The sequence below is a fragment of the Embiotoca jacksoni genome, unplaced genomic scaffold, assembly GCF_022577435.1.
Source record: "Embiotoca jacksoni isolate LCO1_2020_lvr unplaced genomic scaffold, fEmbJac1.0.p SCAF_66, whole genome shotgun sequence".
NCBI classification, from domain to species: domain Eukaryota; kingdom Metazoa; phylum Chordata; class Actinopteri; family Embiotocidae; genus Embiotoca; species Embiotoca jacksoni.
Window position 1 is genome coordinate 1338752 of NW_027185421.1, and position 16987 is coordinate 1355738.

Below are 16987 nucleotides of genomic sequence, written 5' to 3' on the forward strand. Positions count from 1 at the left end.
ATTTCAAGAGTCTCTGTTCACCGTTTACAGAGTTGGACTCAAAACTCTGATGCCGATAGAAAACGTCCAGCACTGCATTAAAAACAGCCACGATTCCGTGGTGGAAATCGCTGCATGGGCTCAGGAACACCTGTTAGAAATATTCTGTTCCTCAAACATTTGAACCCAAGATGTGACGTTTCTCTGCTCCAGTTTCAGGAATCACTAATGTTCACGTTACCGGATGTCACGTTAACGTGAGCGACTCAGTGATGATGATGATGAAGAAGAAGAGACGACACTCTGAATACTTCCTGGTGAAGGTCGTTGCGTCCTGCCGCTCCGGGTGCATCGCTGCGCTGCGTTCAAACACACCCGTCCCTGAACTTTTTTTGTATCCACGCTCTCGTGCCCGTATGCTAGCAGCTCGTGTCTCAGCCTCGTCAGAACAGCTGTTTGCACCTGATTCGTTCAGCCAATCGGCCGTCGCCACCTACGTACGTCCAATACTCCAAAGTTAATGTCTTCCCTTTGCTGTGTTGCAGGAGTGGGTGAAGCCCGCGTTCAGCGAGTACGACTACCTCGAGAGCGTTTCGGCCGCTCCGACGCGGAGCGAGAAGCGTCACGCCGTCCTCGGCTACGTGGAGGACGGCGACGCCAGACGCGGAGGCCCGTTCCTCCGTCCGCCGCCGTTCTTCCACGACGGCTCGCCGGGCACCGCCCGCTCGGCGGGACACGTCTCCATCCACACCGTCATCCTGTCCGGAGAGGAGTTCGAGGAGGACGCGACGTCGCGGAGCTCCGTCGACGACCTCCGGGGTTGCCGTGACGACAACGGAGAGCGCGCCGCCTACGACGCGGAGGAGCCTCGCGTGTCCCGGATGGAGGTGTCGCCGCGGCACGAAAACCAGATTCACAACGACTTACTGGTGGAAGACGTGAACTTCGAGCCGCGTTTAGCCCAGTTGGACGAACCGGAGAGGATTTCGCTCGACTCGTTCGTGTCCAACGAGCAGTCGGAGGACGGCTACCCTCCCGTGGACTTGGACACCATCGACAGCGGGTTCGGAGAGTGCAGCAGCCCCGGGGCTTCGGACTCCAACACGGCGGAGCGGTTAGACGCGGACTTGTTTCACGAGCACAAAAACTGCAATTCGAACTACGTCAGGCAGTGGATGATCCACAGCACCATTCGGGAGGACTCCGGCAACTTGGAGAGCGAAATCCAGGAGACGCAGTGACGATGCGTTTTAATTCACTGCTGCAGTGGGACGTGTATTTAAAACATCGGACGTTATCGCTGGCATTTTCAAAACGGAAGAATCTGGCGGTCCGGTCGTCACGTCGTCTTCTGTATTTCGTCAGTTTTTATGTTTTTATAAGTGCACATTTTAAATCGTCTTTTTCTGTTCTGACACCTTTTAATAAGCGCTTTGCTTTCAAAATAAGAGACATGGGAGATAAAGGAGATGAAGACTGCAGTGTGCTAACGTACGTCTCTTTTTTTAGATGAATAATTCGAATCTTAATTTAGTGAATGAAGTTGTGTTTTTGCTCCCTAAACGTATGGATTTATGGACGTGTGATTATTACGATAAAACTCAACAGAAATGCGACGCGGCATCAAAACGCTTTGATTTCTAACTTCTGTAAAATGTGTGTTTTTATTTTCTTTCATCGTTTTGTCACTGAATGTGCAGTTTTATGTTTTCGGGGTCATGCACGCTTCATTAGCTTGTATGTGCAGCAGCATGTTTGCAGTCTTATCAAGATATCTGATAATGTCTGTTTTCCTTTTTGTTTTATCAGTCACGTCTGCAGCCATCCGCCCTGCTTTGTGCAAAGTCAGTAAAAAATGTGATTATCTGTTCACGAGAGTGATTTTTGTTTTTCTGTGGCTTTGACCTCATTCATGAAGTCAAAGTGCAGCAACATGGCAGACAATCTGCTCTTTTCACTCTGAGTTACATGGAGACGGTTTGTGGAGTATATTTGTTATCTTGGTTTTATGTACTTGACACACAGCCTTGGGAACAACGCAGTCATTTTAATTCACAATTTGATTTGGGAAACTGAAAACACCCAAAGTGTCGGGTTTTATGTGAAGTTTGTCAGGTTTTGGTGAAGCCAAGTTTTCCGTTCAGTTGGACTGTCAGACAAAAGTCGGGACTCAGATAATACGGAATGCGATGATTTGCAAATCACGTAAACCCATAATGAATTAAAAAATAGACCAAAGACAACATATCAAATGTTGAAACTGAGAAATGTTATTGTTTTATGAAAAATATATGCTCATTTTGAATTTGATGGCAGCAACACATCTCAAAAATCTGAAAAAAGTTGTGTAATTAAAAAAAAAAACTGATCTCATCTATTTGGGTATAAAAAGAGCATCCTTGAGAGGCAGAGGGAAGATGGGGAGAGGTTCACCACTGCATGGGCAAATAGTGCAACAATCTAAGAATAATGTTCCTCAATGTAAAATTGCAAAAAAATGAGTGTATTTCATCATCTACTGTTCATAATATCATTAAAAGATTCAGAGAATCTGGAGAAATCTCTGAACACAAGGGACAAGGCTGGAAACCAATATTGGATGCCCGGCACTGCATTAAAAGCAGACACAAATCTGCAGTGGAAATAAACTGCATGGGCTCAGGAGCACTTGTCTGTAAGCACAGTTCATCGCTGCATTCGCAAATTCTGGTTGAAACTCTAAAGTGCAAAGAAGAAACCAGATAGAAACATGATCCAGAAACACCGCCGCCTTCTCTGGACCGAGATCATTGAAGATGGACTGAGGTGAAGTGGACAACTGTCCGTTGGTCTGATGATTCAAAATTTGAAATCCCTTTTGTAAAATATGGTCGCTGAGTCCTCTTCCTCCGCCGTGTTACCACACCGATTACTGCATCCTCAGCAAAACAGAGGAAGGCGTCGTTCCTGTTTTGGTATCCAGAGAAAGTTGAGCTCCGTCTGCTGAAGACTCCGCTCAAGGTTTTCTGTTCATGTGTCGCTTCTCACCGACAAAAAAAATGCAGGTTTCTAATTGAATTCCCTACTTTTATTAATGCACAAGCATGTAACTCAGTATTCTTCTTTTTATGAATAAATCCATTCAAACAACACCATCGGAGGCTTTTTGCTTCGACATCTGAATGTTTGTTGATTCTCACATCAGCTTTTTATTTATGCACAATATTTTAACCTTTTAGGAAGAAATGAAAGAGACGTGAAATAACGTTGAAACCAATGAGCAGCTTTCCAGTTGTTTTACTGACTTGAGAAAGATGCTTTCAGATGTTTGCTGTCATCGTCGTCCATCTTTTAAATGTTGTATTGTTGTTATTAATAACAGATGTTTGATGGAAACATGGGATGCATTAGTGCACATGGCATGGGTAGCTTGAACATCTGGAAGGAAGCATTAATGCTAAACGATATATATGCAGGTTTTGCAGCAACAAATGCTGGATTTGTAAATCATCGCATTCGGTTTTGCAAAACGTCCCAACTCCAACCGAGTTATACTTGAATTTTGTGACCAATTTTGCATCAAACTCTGATAATCGGTAACAGAGACTGTTGAAAGAGCAACTTTTGGACACGGTCGCCTAAAAAATGAATGTTTCTCTTCCTAAAGCCAACTCTCTGTACCAAATGTTGGAGGAACAGAATCACCTCCAGCTTCATCACTTCATCGTCACGAGGAAAAAAAGCCTGTCCTCCAAGAACCAAACCAGAAAAAAAACCCAGATGACGTGACTTCCTGTGATGGAGCCTGATAAGATGAACCTCAGCTCCACGCCTCATTCACTGCCTTCAGAAACCGACGGCAGCGCAGCCAGCAAGTATCATCCGCCTCCCATCACCTCACTGAGGCTGATGGCTTTTTCTTGTCTCTTCTAAATAATGTAAAACTTAGATTATATTTGTTATTGTTCTATTGACGGCACATTTGACTAAAAAGATATTAAATTCCTGCGTATATGTTGATGGTAAAAGTCTTGTATTACAGAATAATAATCAGATTAAAAATGTTTTGCTTCGCATCCACAGATATGAAGTCATGAAGAGCCTCCTGTTTCTGCTCGGCTGCTCCAACATCCTCTCCAGGACCAGCTGCATCGCAAGTACCACTCCTGGTGTGTGTGTGTGTGTGTGTGTGCGTGTGCGTGTGGACGCAGTTATTGATGGAAGCCCTTTCAATAAGGCAGTTCATACGGTCTATCTCGTCTCATCTTTTTACTACTGAACTGAGGAGTCACACATTCCGTCAGCGACCACAGCGGGAGATTCAGAGGAAATGATGAGCGACCGAAAGTTCGAGTCGTAGCTCATTACATTTAGATTCAGTCCGGTGGTGCTTAATTGTGTGTTCAAGAGAAGGTGTTTAATTTTTCCGTTTACTCCACTGGATATCTGACAGCTGGATTTAGACATAAAAAAAAAAAAAAAAACGTAAAATAACTGAAACTGTCGGCACCTCGACGAGCTGAAACGTACACATTAATGGACCAGTAACAATCAAATGATGTTATATATTTAATGATTTCTACAACAAGTGGTTCCGACGCAGAGATCTGATTGATCAACTGTACATTCGGAACAAATCATCATGACATCATCACTAGAAATATCACTCCGCTTTCTTAAAGGGACTCTATAAATATAATTGAATTTCATATTACTTGCAATATAATGTAGTTTCTACTTGTTATAGTCTATTAAATGACCCATTTGGTGAAGTCGGGTCTCTGTTGGTCCTCTTTGGTCGCTCCGAGCACCCGTACCGTAACACCACGGATAGCCACGCACTTATAAGCTTTGTTCATCAGATATCTTTGTTCATCAGATATCTCTGTTCATCAGATATCTTTGTACATCAGATATTTTTGTTCATCAGATATTTTTGTTCATCAGATATCTTTGTTCATCAGATATCTTAGTTCATCAGACATCTTAGTTCATCAGATATTTTTGTTCATCAGATATCTTTGTTCATCAGACATCTTAGTTCATCAGATATTTTTGTTCATCAGATATCTTAGTTCATCAGACATCTTAGTTCATCAGATATTTTTGTTCATCAGATATCTTTGTTCATCAGATATCTTTGTTCATCAGATATCTTTGTTCATCAGACATCTTAGTTCATCAGATATCTTTGTTCATCAGACATCTTAGTTCATCAGATATCTTTGTTCATCAGACATCTTAGTTCATCAGATATTTTTGTTCATCAGATATCTTTGTTCATCAGATATCTTTGTTCATCAGACATCTTTGTTCATCAGACATCTTTGTTCATCAGACATCTTTGTTCCAACCAGACTGAGCTATCTGATCAGTTTAGTGTTTCTATGTTCTGTATTTATTCAGTTGGAAACTAGAAATGCTCTCCGTTGCTAGGGTGGTTGCTAAGGGTCACTAATAAAAGAGTGTTGCTTTAATATGACGGTAATCGTTTCTTCTTCTTCTTCTTCTTCTTCTTTTGTTTGTGTAGCTGTCAAAAAATCCCTCTGTGTGAGTGACTTCTGGTACAACATTACATGTGTGTTGAACATCAGCGATTACCCCGTGGAGCCGACCAGCGCCACCTACAGCCTCAAGTTCACACACAACCAGGAGTAAGAGCACCTTTGTACGGATTTTATATATATGTATGTATATATATATATATATTTATATATGTTTGTGCCTCAAACATCTCGTTGTGTTCACGTTGTGTTCTCGTGGTGTTCTCGTTGTGTTCTCGTGGTTTTCTCGTTGTGTTCTCGTTGTGTTCACGTTGTGTTCTCGTGGTGTTCTCGTTGTGTTCTCGTTGTGTTCACGTTGTGTTCTCGTGGTGTTCTCGTTGTGTTCTCGTGGTTTTCTCGTTGTGTTCTCGTTGTGTTCACGTTGTGTTCTCGTTGTGTTCTCGTGGTGTTCTCGTGGTGTTCTCGTTGTGTTCTCGTTGTGTTCTCGTGGTGTCCTCGTGGTGTCCTCGTTGTGTTCTCGTTGTGTTCACGTTGTGTTCTCGTGGTGTTCTCGTTGTGTTCTCGTGGTTTTCTCGTTGTGTTCTCGTTGTGTTCACGTTGTGTTCTCGTTGTGTTCTCGTGGTGTTCTCGTGGTGTTCTCGTTGTGTTCTCGTTGTGTTCTCGTGGTGTCCTCGTGGTGTCCTCGTTGTGTTCTCGTTGTGTTCACGTTGTGTCCTCGTGGTGTCGTCGTTGTGTTCTCGTTGTGTTCTCGTGGTGTTCTCGTGGTGTTCTCGTTGTGTTCTCGTGGCGTTCTCGTGGTGTTCTCGTTGTGTTCACGTTGTGTTCACGTTGTGTTCACGTTGTGTTCTCGTGGTGTTCTCGTGGTGTTCTCGTTGTGTTCTCGTGGTGTTCTCGTTGTGTTCATGTTGTGTTCACGTTGTGTTCACGTTGTGTTCTCGTGGTGTTCTCGTTGTGTTCACGTTGTGTTCTCGTGGTGTTCTCGTTGTGTTCACGTTGTGTTCACGGTGTGTTCACGGTGTTCTCGTTGTGTTCTCGTTGTGTTCTCGTGTTCACGGTGTGTTCACGGTGTTCTCGTTGTGTTCTCGTGGTGTTCTCGTGGTGTTCTCGTTGTGTTCTCGTGGTGTTCTCGTGGTGTTCACGTTGTGTTCACGTTGTGTTCACGTTGTGTTCTCGTTGTGTTCTCGTTGTGTTCTCGTGGTGTTCTCGTGTTCACGTTGTGTTCACGTTGTGTTCTCGTTGTGTTCACGTTGTGTTCACGTTGTGTTCTCGTGGTGTTCTCGTGGTGTTCTCGTTGTGTTCTCGTGGTGTTCTCGTGGTGTTCACGTTGTGTTCACGTTGTGTTCTCATTGTGTTCTCGTGGTGTTCTCGTGTTCACGTTGTGTTCACGTTGTGTTCTCGTTGTGTTCTCGTTGTGTTCTCGTGGTGTTCTCGTGTTCACGTTGTGTTCTCGTTGTGTTCACGTTGTGTTCACGTTGTGTTCACGTTGTGTTCTCGTGGTGTTCTCGTGGTGTTCTCGTTGTGTTCTCGTGGTGTTCTCGTGGTGTTCACGTTGTGTTCTCGTTGTGTTCACGTTGTGTTCTCGTGGTGTTCTCGTGTTCACGTTGTGTTCTCGTTGTGTTCACGTTGTGTTCACGTTGTGTTCTCGTGGTGTTCTCGTGTTCACGTTGTGTTCACGTTGTGTTCTCGTTGTGTTCTCGTTGTGTTCTCGTGGTGTTCTCGTGTTCACGTTGTGTTCTCGTTGTGTTCACGTTGTGTTCACGTTGTGTTCTCGTGGTGTTCTCGTGTTCACGTTGTGTTCTCGTGGTGTTCTCGTGATGTTCTCGTTGTGTTCACGTGGTGTTCTCGTTGTGTTCACGTTGTGTTCTCGTGGTGTTCTCGTGTTCACGTTGTGTTCTCGTTGTGTTCTCGTGGTGTTCTCGTTGTGTTCACGTGGTGTTCTCGTTGTGTTCACGTTGTGTTCTCGTGGTGTTCTCGTGATGTTCTCGTTGTGTTCACGTGGTGTTCTCGTTGTGTTCACGTTGTGTTCTCGTGGTGTTCTCGTGTTCACGTTGTGTTCTCGTTGTGTTCTCGTGGTGTTCTCGTTGTGTTCACGTGGTGTTCTCGTTGTGTTCACGTTGTGTTCTCGTGGTGTTCTCGTGTTCACGTTGTGTTCTCGTTGTGTTCTCGTTGTGTTCACGTTGTGTTCTCGTGGTGTTCTCGTGTTCACGTTGTGTTCTCGTTGTGTTCTCGTGGTGTTCTCGTTGTGTTCACGTTGTGTTCTCGTGGTGTTCTCGTGTTCACGTTGTGTTCTCGTTGTGTTCACGTGGTGTTCTCGTTGTGTTCACGTTGTGTTCACGTTGTGTTCACGTTGTGTTCTCGTGGTGTTCACGTTGTGTTCACGTTGTGTTCACGTTGTGTTCTCGTTGTGTTCTCGTTGTGTTCTCATTCCTCAGAAATTCCAGATTGGTTTCCTGTCCGCTCGCTCTGAAGCATCGCAGTTATAGCTGTGACTGTGAAGTCAAAAACAGCCCGGACATTTTTCATAGTCCCGATCATTACAACATTAAACTCTGTGACGAATCTGACTGCCACCTGGTTGAGAAAGAATTTTTTCCAGCAGGCAACAGTAAGTATGAATTTTACTAAAAAAATATTGCAACGATGCAAGTTACCAACTAAATAAAATATGTATTCATATTACGGGGCAATTCACTCTCAAAATATAAAACTTTTCGTAAGTGCGATTTCCATTGCAACACACGGGGTATGGCTAAGAACTGGAAAACAATCAGTCACACCAGTAGACTATGTAACGTACGCAATGTTTACCACTCCAGGAAGTAGTCCGACCCTTAGCAACCACCTTAGCAACAGAGAGGACTTCTGGTCTCCAACTGAATGAATACAGAACATAGAAACACTAAACTGCTCAGATAGCTCAGTCTGGTTGGAACAAAGATATCTGATGAACAAAGATATCTGATGAACAAAGATATCTGATGAAGAAAGCATATAAGTGCGTGACTATCCGTGGTGTTACGGTACGGGTGCTCGGAGCGACCAAAAAGGACCAACAGAGACCCGACTTCACCAAATGGGTCATTTAATAGAACTAGAACAAGTAGAAACTACATTATATTAATATTATAAGAAATTCAATTATATTTATATATTCTTATCAAGGAGGCGGAGTCATATTTCCAGTGATGATTTGTTCCAAATGTTCAGTTGACCAATCAGATCTCTGCGTTCGGTCTACTTGTTGTATAATAGTTTTTCTTGCATGTGTGTTGATGTTTTTGTGGTTTTTTTGTATTCGAAATATAAATATGATTTAATGAATGTTTTTTTTGTGTCGATCAGTTAAGCTCTCACCGCCGCCTGAACTTGAGGTCCAAACGACAACCGAGACCCTCAACATCACGTTTAAAACTGCGTACGAAGAGCATCCGTACCTCAAAACTTACCTCAACTACGAGGTCCTCCTCCAAGCATCTGACAACAGCGTGAGCAAAGTGAGATCTGATCCGCCGTCGTAACTTCAGTATGCCGTCATCAAATCTAACGAGTTTCATCATCATCATTTTTTTTACTCTTCCCCAGATATGGTTTTTCCCATCTCTCAAGAGGAGCCTGAGGAGGTCTGTGTCGATCGTCAGAGGATCAGAACTCAAATCAAACAGCGAGTTTTGCATCAAAGCAAGATTCATGGCGGAGGGATACGGAGGAAACTGGAGTGAATGGAGCGAATTGAAGTGCTGGAAAAACGAAGGACAAGGTTAAAAAAAAGAAGTATTTTTTATCTTTATTACATGGTTTAGAGGTAGAAAAATAAAACAAAAGTAGAGCTTTTAATTCACACTTTTTATATGCAAATAGCTTATTAAAGTATCAATGCTCAGTCCCCTCCAATTTTTTTTTGCCCTTCTGCATTTTCTGCAATTTTATTTATGAAGCACCAAATCACAACTCAGGTTATTTCGTGGCACTTTAACACATTAAAGTCATTACAGCAGAACTTTACAATATTATACAGAGAAACCAACAATTCAACAACTCCCACATAAGCTAGGAGGGAAAAAACTCCAACAGTAGCAGGCTCAGAGGTGGGCGGAGCTTCTGCCTCCACCGGTTGGAGGTGAGAGGAGAGCGGAGACAGAAAAGGACAGCATAGAGATCCAAAACATGAGCTGTCGGTGGGGCCGACAATCACAGAGCATAATTAAGTTGTTGTTTATTTTATCTCTGTCGTCATATTACAGATAATCGATCGGCGTCGGCCGCCTAGCAAGACTCACTGATTCTCTTTATTATTTCAGAATCCGTGTCAGAAGAAGAAAACCCGTTGGTCACCCTGGCCGGGTCTCTGGTCCCGGTGTGTGCGCTCGTCGGAGTCCTGCTGTTTCTCCTCTACAGTCCCGCCGCCAGGTGATTCATCCGGACGCTCGCAAACGATCCAACAGGTGAAACGCGATCTTATCTCTTCCTATTTGTGTCGACAGGATGAAGATAAAGACTCTGTCGTACACCCCGTCACCTGCTCCGTTCTTCCAGCCGCTGTTTCAGCAACATAAAGGCAACCTGCAGGTGAGGACGACTTTCGGCTTTTCTGCTCCCAGCTTCAATCACATGTACAGAAGCCACTGTGCGGGGATCCCACAGGTCAGGGGAGGTCAGGGGAGGTCAGGGGAGGTCAAGGAGGTCAGGGGAGGTCAGGGGAGGTCAAGGAAGGTCAGGGAGGTCAGGGGAGGTCAGGGGAGGTCAAGGAGGTCAGGGGAGGTCAGGGGAGGTCAAGGAAGGTCAGGGAGGTCAGGGAGGTCAGGGGAGGTCAAGGAAGGTCAGGGGAGGTGTCTGCTTTCTGTTTCTGTTCGTGTGTGTGTGTGTGTGTGTGTGTGTGTGTGTGTGTGTGTGTGTGTGTGTGTGTGTGTGTGTGTGTGTCTAACATGCTGTTTTATTCGCCTCACATGCAGGACTGGCTTTCACCTCGAGGCCAATTCATGCTGACGTACAAAACCGAGGAGATCTTAACGACCGACGCTGTGACCGTCGTCCCGAAACCCGTCCCGACACACCCGGAGGAGAACCCGCTCCTCCAGAACCCTCCGGTGACCCAGCTGGACTTCCCCCAGTGTCAGTCCTCCTACGTGGGTTTACCCGGGATGCTTCAGGCCCCGCCTCCCGTCACTCAGGCGTGTCCGGGAGACGCTCCGTACACGCAGCTCCCCACCTCCATCTGGGGGTTCCATGTCGTCGCCGCTCCGCCTGCAGATGTCCTGGAGACGAGCCGGGCCGACTCCGGCTGTGAGGATCTGACCCCGAGCCCCGAGTGCAGTTTACCGAACACTCCTGTCGACATCACTCCTGCTCCTCTTCCTCCGCCGTGTTACCACACCGATTACTGCATCCTCAGCAAAACAGAGGAAGGCGTCGTTCCTGTTTTGGTATCCAGAGAAAGTTGAGCTCCGTCTGCTGAAGACTCCGCTCAAGGTTTTCTGTTCATGTGTCGCTTCTCACCGACAAAAAAAATGCAGGTTTCTAATTGAATTCCCTACTTTTATTAATGCACAAGCATGTAACTCAGTATTATTCTTTTTATGAATAAATCCATTCAAACAACACCATCGGAGGCTTTTTGCTTCGACATCCAAATGTTTGTTGATTCTCACATCAGCTTTTTATTTATGCACAATATTTTAACCTTTTAGTAAGAAATGAAAGAGACGTGAAATAACGTTGAAACCAATGAGCAGCTTTCCAGTTGTTTTACTGACTTGAGAAAGATGCTTTCAGATGCTTGCTGTCATCGTCGTCCATCTTTTAAATGTTGTATTGTTGTTATTAATAACAGATGTTTGATGGAAACTGTAGATGTTTTGCTGCTTCTAAAATATAAATATTGGTTCAAATACTTCACAATAGGACGTAAAGTGTCTTAAAGCATTTCAACAATATACTGCTGAAGGGGAAATTCATATGTTTTGTGTAGCTGCATGTAGTTTTACTGTGTTGTCAGTAGAAATCGACAAAGATTGTTGATTTATCTTCATAATGTGTGTAACGAAGACTCATGCTGGACCAGACTGTCTCCAAATAACCATAAATACTAGTTATTATTCTCATCTAGAGGTATTCTTGTCCAGGAAATCCCACTTTCAACCTCAAGGTTCTTTTAGTAGTTTTTTTTTTTTTTTTTTTTTTTTTATCAGACCATCTTTTTTTAATCTTTTTCCCCTCTGATGTAAAACGTACATAACTAAAGTTTCACATTTAAAAAAAAAAAACATTTAAGACTTTATTTCCATGTGGGCTTTAAAAGTTACACTCAATGCCCGTTCGTGGGTTTGGAAAATAATGGAAATTTAAACCTCCACGTTTCCATGACAACTCTATTTGCTGATGAAAAATATGAGATGATTATGATAAAAAAAAAAAAAAAAAAAAAAAGAAGAAGAATTTTTGTAGTGGGGAAAAAACCTGCAGTTCCGTCTTTGTCCAATAGTTGGCGGCAGAGCGCCTCTCGGATGTTACCCACCCACTCCTTTTTCTGTTCATCTACCTGTTTTTCAGATGTGGTTGCAGCATTCCCCCCCCCCAAGTACCGTGACAGGGAGGGGGTTTTCCCCACCAACACACTCAGACTGGCAGCCCTCTCTAGATGTGCTCACGTTTTCACTTGTTCAGCAGTGTTATAGTTTTGCTTTTAAAGAGTAATTGTCATAAATCACAAATTTCGGACCCGTTACTTTTAAATACCGATATTTACTTTCAATAAAACATTTAATGTAGAAAAAAAATACTTTTGATATTAAAGTACAGTAAATATCATATCCAATTGGTGATCTTAACTTTTCCCAAGGTCATTTTCTGGTAAGATATCTGTGGCTTTCAGGTACTTCATCTACCACTGTGTTGTCAGTGCGGCGAGTCGCCCCGGCCACCAGGGGGCGCTGCTGGCTGCTAAGACTGTCATTCACTGATGTCCGGTTTTGAGAGGAAGTGCCGGAAGCCGGAAGCAGTGCAGTTCCTTGTTTGTAGCGGTTGGCAGACAGGGCGTTAGTTAAACACAAGTCGCTCTTGTTTTTTTTGTTTGATTTTTGTAATAATAAAGTTCGGATCCGTCCGTCGTGTCCGGCGGGTGTCTTCAGCGAGCTGCGGCGTCCCGCGGAGCCTGAAGTTAGCCTGTCCATCAGCTAACCTAGCGCGCAGTTAGCCTAGCCTCCAGCTAACCTAGCCCGCAGTTAGCCTAGCCTCCAGCTAAACTAGCCCGCAGTTAGCCTAGCCTCCAGCTAATCTAGCCCGCAGTTAGCCTAGCCTCCAGCTAGCCTCCAGCTAACGTCCACAGCTTCGACTTCGACCATGAACTCGGTCAAAAACTCGACTTTGCGCGCGCTGCTGCGGGACGAGGAGGTCCACGTGGTGGAGAACTCCATCCGGCTGGCGATCGACTCGATCGTGAACGTGCTGTACGGCGTCAACAGCTCCAGGACCCGCGAGTGCCAGCGGATGGTGGCCGACAGGGACAGAGAGATCCGGCGGCTCGAGGGCCGGCTGACGGACATCGAGCGCGAGCTGCTGGCGCTGCGCCGGCACGGATGCACCTGCGGCCGGTTCGGAACCGAGCACGGCCCCGGCAGGTGTCGGAGCTCCGGGGAGCAGAGCGGGATGGAAGGACGCATCGACCCGGAGATGAGCGCGGGGACGCCGGACCGTGAGACGAGTTTATCTCTTTATTTGTACTCTGATGTTTCGGGTCCGTGTTGTTATGGTAACCAGGTCTAGATCAGAAACCAGGAAGTGAACTGACAGACAGTAGTTTTACATCTGGATCAGGTCTAATGTGGAAAAAAAGAAAACATTGAAATGTCCCTTTTTTAAAATATATTTTCACACATAATTAAGGATTATCAAGTCAGAAACTGTGTTTTAAAGAATCGTTAACATCTCTAATGTAATTTAATCCAGGGTTCATCTGTCTAAGTGTAGTTTAGTTTTATTCTGGACCAGGTCTAACGAGGTCTAGATGTGAAACTAAGTGAAATCTCCCTTCTTTTTATTTAATTTTAGAAACAAATACTGGATTCACGAATCAGAAACGGCGTTTTAAAGAACCTCCGGTCTCTGTCTGTTAATCCAGTCCAGGTTTGATCTGTCTGAGGACAGTAGTTTACATCTGGATCAGGTCTAATGAAGAGGCTCGCTGATTATAAATTATAAACGAAGAGTTATTCTGTTGTGAACTGACATGCGAGCTTTATTTTGAAAGGCTTTATTTTGAAGCAGAGCTTCTACCTTTTATTGTGAAAAACTCCTGCAGATATTTCTGGAATTGTTTGAATTCGCATGCATTGCTGTGACGTCCTGGAGGGACTGTAGATTATTTGTACATTTCTATAATGTTCGGTTCACGTGAGAAGACGCCATGTTTCTCTCCACAGTCGGCCTCTTCGCCGGCTCCCCGTCCCACAGCTTCGAGTCGGCTCTTCCGTCCTCCCCCAGCAGGATGGGCCTGGACCAGACCTGCACCTCCGGCTCCTCCGAGGGCTCCGGTGTCACGGCGACGCCCGGGTACGCGCCCACGTCTCCCGGCGGCCTCGCCATCAAAGAGGAGCCCTGCGACATGGACGACGTCTTCATCAAGTGGGAGATGACCGAAGAGAGCAGTCCGTGTCGGGGAGGAGAGAGTCTCGGTGGGAAAATAACGCACCATTAAATCAGACACTTAGGATTGTTTATTTAACCGCTGATCAGGTGTTTCCTCATAGAAATCATAATTCTGCTCTTTTTAAAATGTTTTTAATGAGAGAAAAGTTCTGTTTTTTGGGTTTTTTTTGCAGCTATGAGTCCGTTTGTTGGTCATTTTTTTTCCTTGTCTGACTTAAATAAATAAACGTTCATGATTTCTGATCCCTGCAGAAAAACTGGAGAACAGAGAGGGAAGGAAGTTCAGGGAGAAACCTCAAGCAGAGCTGGGAGGATATGGGATCAGCGAGGGAGACCACCTGATGTGAGTCATCCATTAACACCTCAGGAAAGAAACTTCAACAGAAAACTAATCAATCCTACATTTCTGTTGATACTTGTTGACGCCAGCTCGTCGTTCAGAGCCTCCTTCCCTTTAAATAACAACAGGCGTATTGTTTATTAACCCTTTATTATTCAGCGTGATAGAGCTGATTAATTGATGAAAGAATTTATTTTCTCAGAGCCCAGAATGACATTAAAAACTTCTTTTATTCACAATGATGTTCACTTTACAGTCACGAGAAAGAAAAGCAGCAAATTCTTGACGTGTCATCAGAACAGTCAGAGATTATAGACGTGGAGACTTTTAAACTCACCTGTCATTGAACTCGTCTTCGAGGGATGTTTCAGGCTGGATGTCGGTCAGATAAACTCCCGAGGTGTTCTGAGAAAATCAGTTTAATTGACCTTTGAAAATGGAAGTATTTTCAGTGTGATCCTCTCTCACCTCCTCAGGCACAAGAAGCCGGGCGTGGCGATGTCGGCGATGTCGGAGGAGGCTCAGCGGGTGAAGAGGGCGGCCTGGAGAGCGGCTTCCCGGCGCTACTACGCCCGGAAAATCGCCCGCCAGCAGGCGAACCCCTCCTCGCGCTCCGCCTCCTTCCCCCACGTCTCAAACTCCCCGTACTCGCAGCTCAGCTCGTTCATGGATAAGAGACGGAGGCCGCTGATATCGGAGCTGCCGGCGGACTCTCAGACGGTGCAGAGGGAGGCGTGGAGGGCGGCGTCCAGGCGCTACTACGCTCGGAAAGTAGCGCGCCACCAGCCGGAGACGATGGCGTACGGACTCCTGCTGGACGGCGTGGAGCCGTCGGGGGACCCGAACAGTGGACGCATCCTCTGCAGCTGATGGACAGCAGCCATGCCGTCACAGAGTTTTGATTGAATGTAAATGGACCGAGTTGAAGGTTTGTGTTTTCCTGAATCCTCCAGGTTGTGTTGAAGTGATGATGTCACAGGTTTGTCTCAGGTGGTCTACGAGGAGCGTGAAGCTGCTGTTTGAAGTGAAACCGTCCTCGGTGTGTTTCCTTCTCGTTCTCCGAGCTCTCTCTTCCCCGCGGCCGGATTTAACGCTCTGCATGAAGCCTGGGAAGAACAGACGCTGCAAAACCAGGACTGCAGCGTTCATCCACCTGCTGCTGTACACTCGTCACCTGTAAGAGTGCTGCAGCGCCGCCTGCAGTCCAACATCTGTAATTGCAATCAGTGCATCTGTAAAGGTCAAATTATGAGCTGTGTTAACGGAGTTAAGAATAACCAGTTGAATTTAGTCAAAAGTGTTTTGCGCTTCTTTTTTTCTTTGACATGTTAAAGAATACAAACATGATTTAAATACAACATGTGTCTGTTTCATCTGTTATTTGCACAACATTTATTTACTTTTTGTCAAGAGCAACGGCGTAACCATGGTATACTGTATTATGACTTTTTATCACTTTTTGGTCGACATGCTATAGTCAGACAGTGTTATAAAATTATTCCTACAATGTTAGACTGTTTAATCAGAAAAATATCTGTAATATCTCTGCTCGAAGTCACCAGACTCCGTTCATAAAAACAGTCATTTTAATGTTTAACCCTGACACTGAGGGTGGGAGCTTTGAACAGACGGATGTTAATTCTGTTTTTAAATTGTTTTCCTATTTTGGACGACATATTATAGTATGACTTGAGCGCTCTTTATGAAGAGAGAGATCAACGGTGCGGTGGTTGGTGTTGTTGCCTCCCAGTCAGAAGGTTCCAGGTTTGAAACTCTCCCTGGAAAGGATGACATTAACATCTTAGATGAAAAGCCACATCAAGTCCAGGAATTGAACCTGGATCCTTCTGATTAGGAGGCAGCAACACTAACAATGCACCACTGAGCTGTCTTCTATTAAATATTTAAAAGTCATATAAGTTAAACAAACATGCAATAGAGGCAGCACAACTTTGCAGTTGCTGGCGTTGTCATCTCACAATCAGGAAGTACTCGGTTCAATCGGGGGCTTGGAACTCTGTCTGAGGAGGACTGCATGTTCTTGTTTGGAGTGACTTTGTCACATTTATGACTACATGCATGATGTTTATACATTATGAACTACATGCATGAGTTAGTTGGCCATATTTTGGATGACATTTTTTACTTTCAGGTTATTACTTATGCAGACTTTTTTTTATCACATTTCGGACGCCGTGCTACAGCGTAACTTTTTTCCACATTTTGGACGACATTAAAGTAAGACTTTTTTATGATATTTTAGATGACATGCTATAAGTATGACTTCCGTTTAAGTCATGGAAGGCAACAAAATGGTGCAGTTGTCAGCGTTGTTATCTCAGTCTAAAGGTCTTGGACTTTTTACGTGGAATTTGCAGGGTGAGTCTCAAACCTGAACCTTTGATCATAACGAGCGGTCAAGTCACACTATAGTATGTTGTCCAAAATGTCATAAAATGTGGTTGGGCGCAACCAAAGTCACAATTGGAAGGTGGGAGTCAGGAAATTTGGTTTTCCTTCAAAATGGGAAATAAATAGAATATAA

General features: G+C 44.7%; 3 protein-coding genes across 4 annotated transcripts in view; all 3 read left to right on the plus strand.

The window, feature by feature from the left end:
* The window catches only part of il21r.1 (interleukin 21 receptor, tandem duplicate 1), a 12094-nt gene extending 10245 nt beyond the window's left edge, over positions 1-1849 (plus strand). The window contains exon 10 of the mRNA XM_069175379.1: positions 525-1849. Coding sequence (XP_069031480.1) covers positions 525-1220 — 696 coding nt within the window. The 3' untranslated portion in view covers positions 1221-1849. The remainder of the gene's footprint in view (positions 1-524) is intronic.
* Positions 1850-3799: 1950 nt separating this feature from the next.
* On the plus strand, positions 3800-11590 carry LOC138213988 (interleukin-9 receptor-like). Of its 2 annotated transcripts, XM_069175337.1 has the most exons (9): positions 3800-3896; positions 4042-4127; positions 5489-5612; positions 7895-8067; positions 8805-8956; positions 9045-9219; positions 9761-9869; positions 9944-10028; positions 10412-11590. In XM_069175337.1, exons 2-9 carry the CDS (start codon positions 4052-4054, stop codon positions 10898-10900), a joined length of 1383 nt encoding a protein of 460 aa, XP_069031438.1. In that variant the 5' UTR covers positions 3800-3896; positions 4042-4051; the 3' UTR covers positions 10901-11590. The 2 variants fall into 2 exon arrangements, with proteins under 2 accessions (XP_069031438.1, XP_069031439.1); XM_069175338.1 differs by lacking the exon at positions 3800-3896 and having other exon boundaries at positions 5489-5626.
* An 854-nt stretch (positions 11591-12444) lies between these two features.
* On the plus strand, positions 12445-15800 carry LOC138214018 (uncharacterized). Its single transcript, XM_069175376.1, has 4 exons — positions 12445-13149; positions 13877-14128; positions 14355-14445; positions 14919-15800. The coding sequence occupies exons 1-4, from the start codon at positions 12798-12800 to the stop codon at positions 15310-15312; spliced, it is 1089 nt and encodes a 362-aa protein (XP_069031477.1). The 5' UTR covers positions 12445-12797; the 3' UTR covers positions 15313-15800.
* Positions 15801-16987: the final 1187 nt, after the last annotated feature.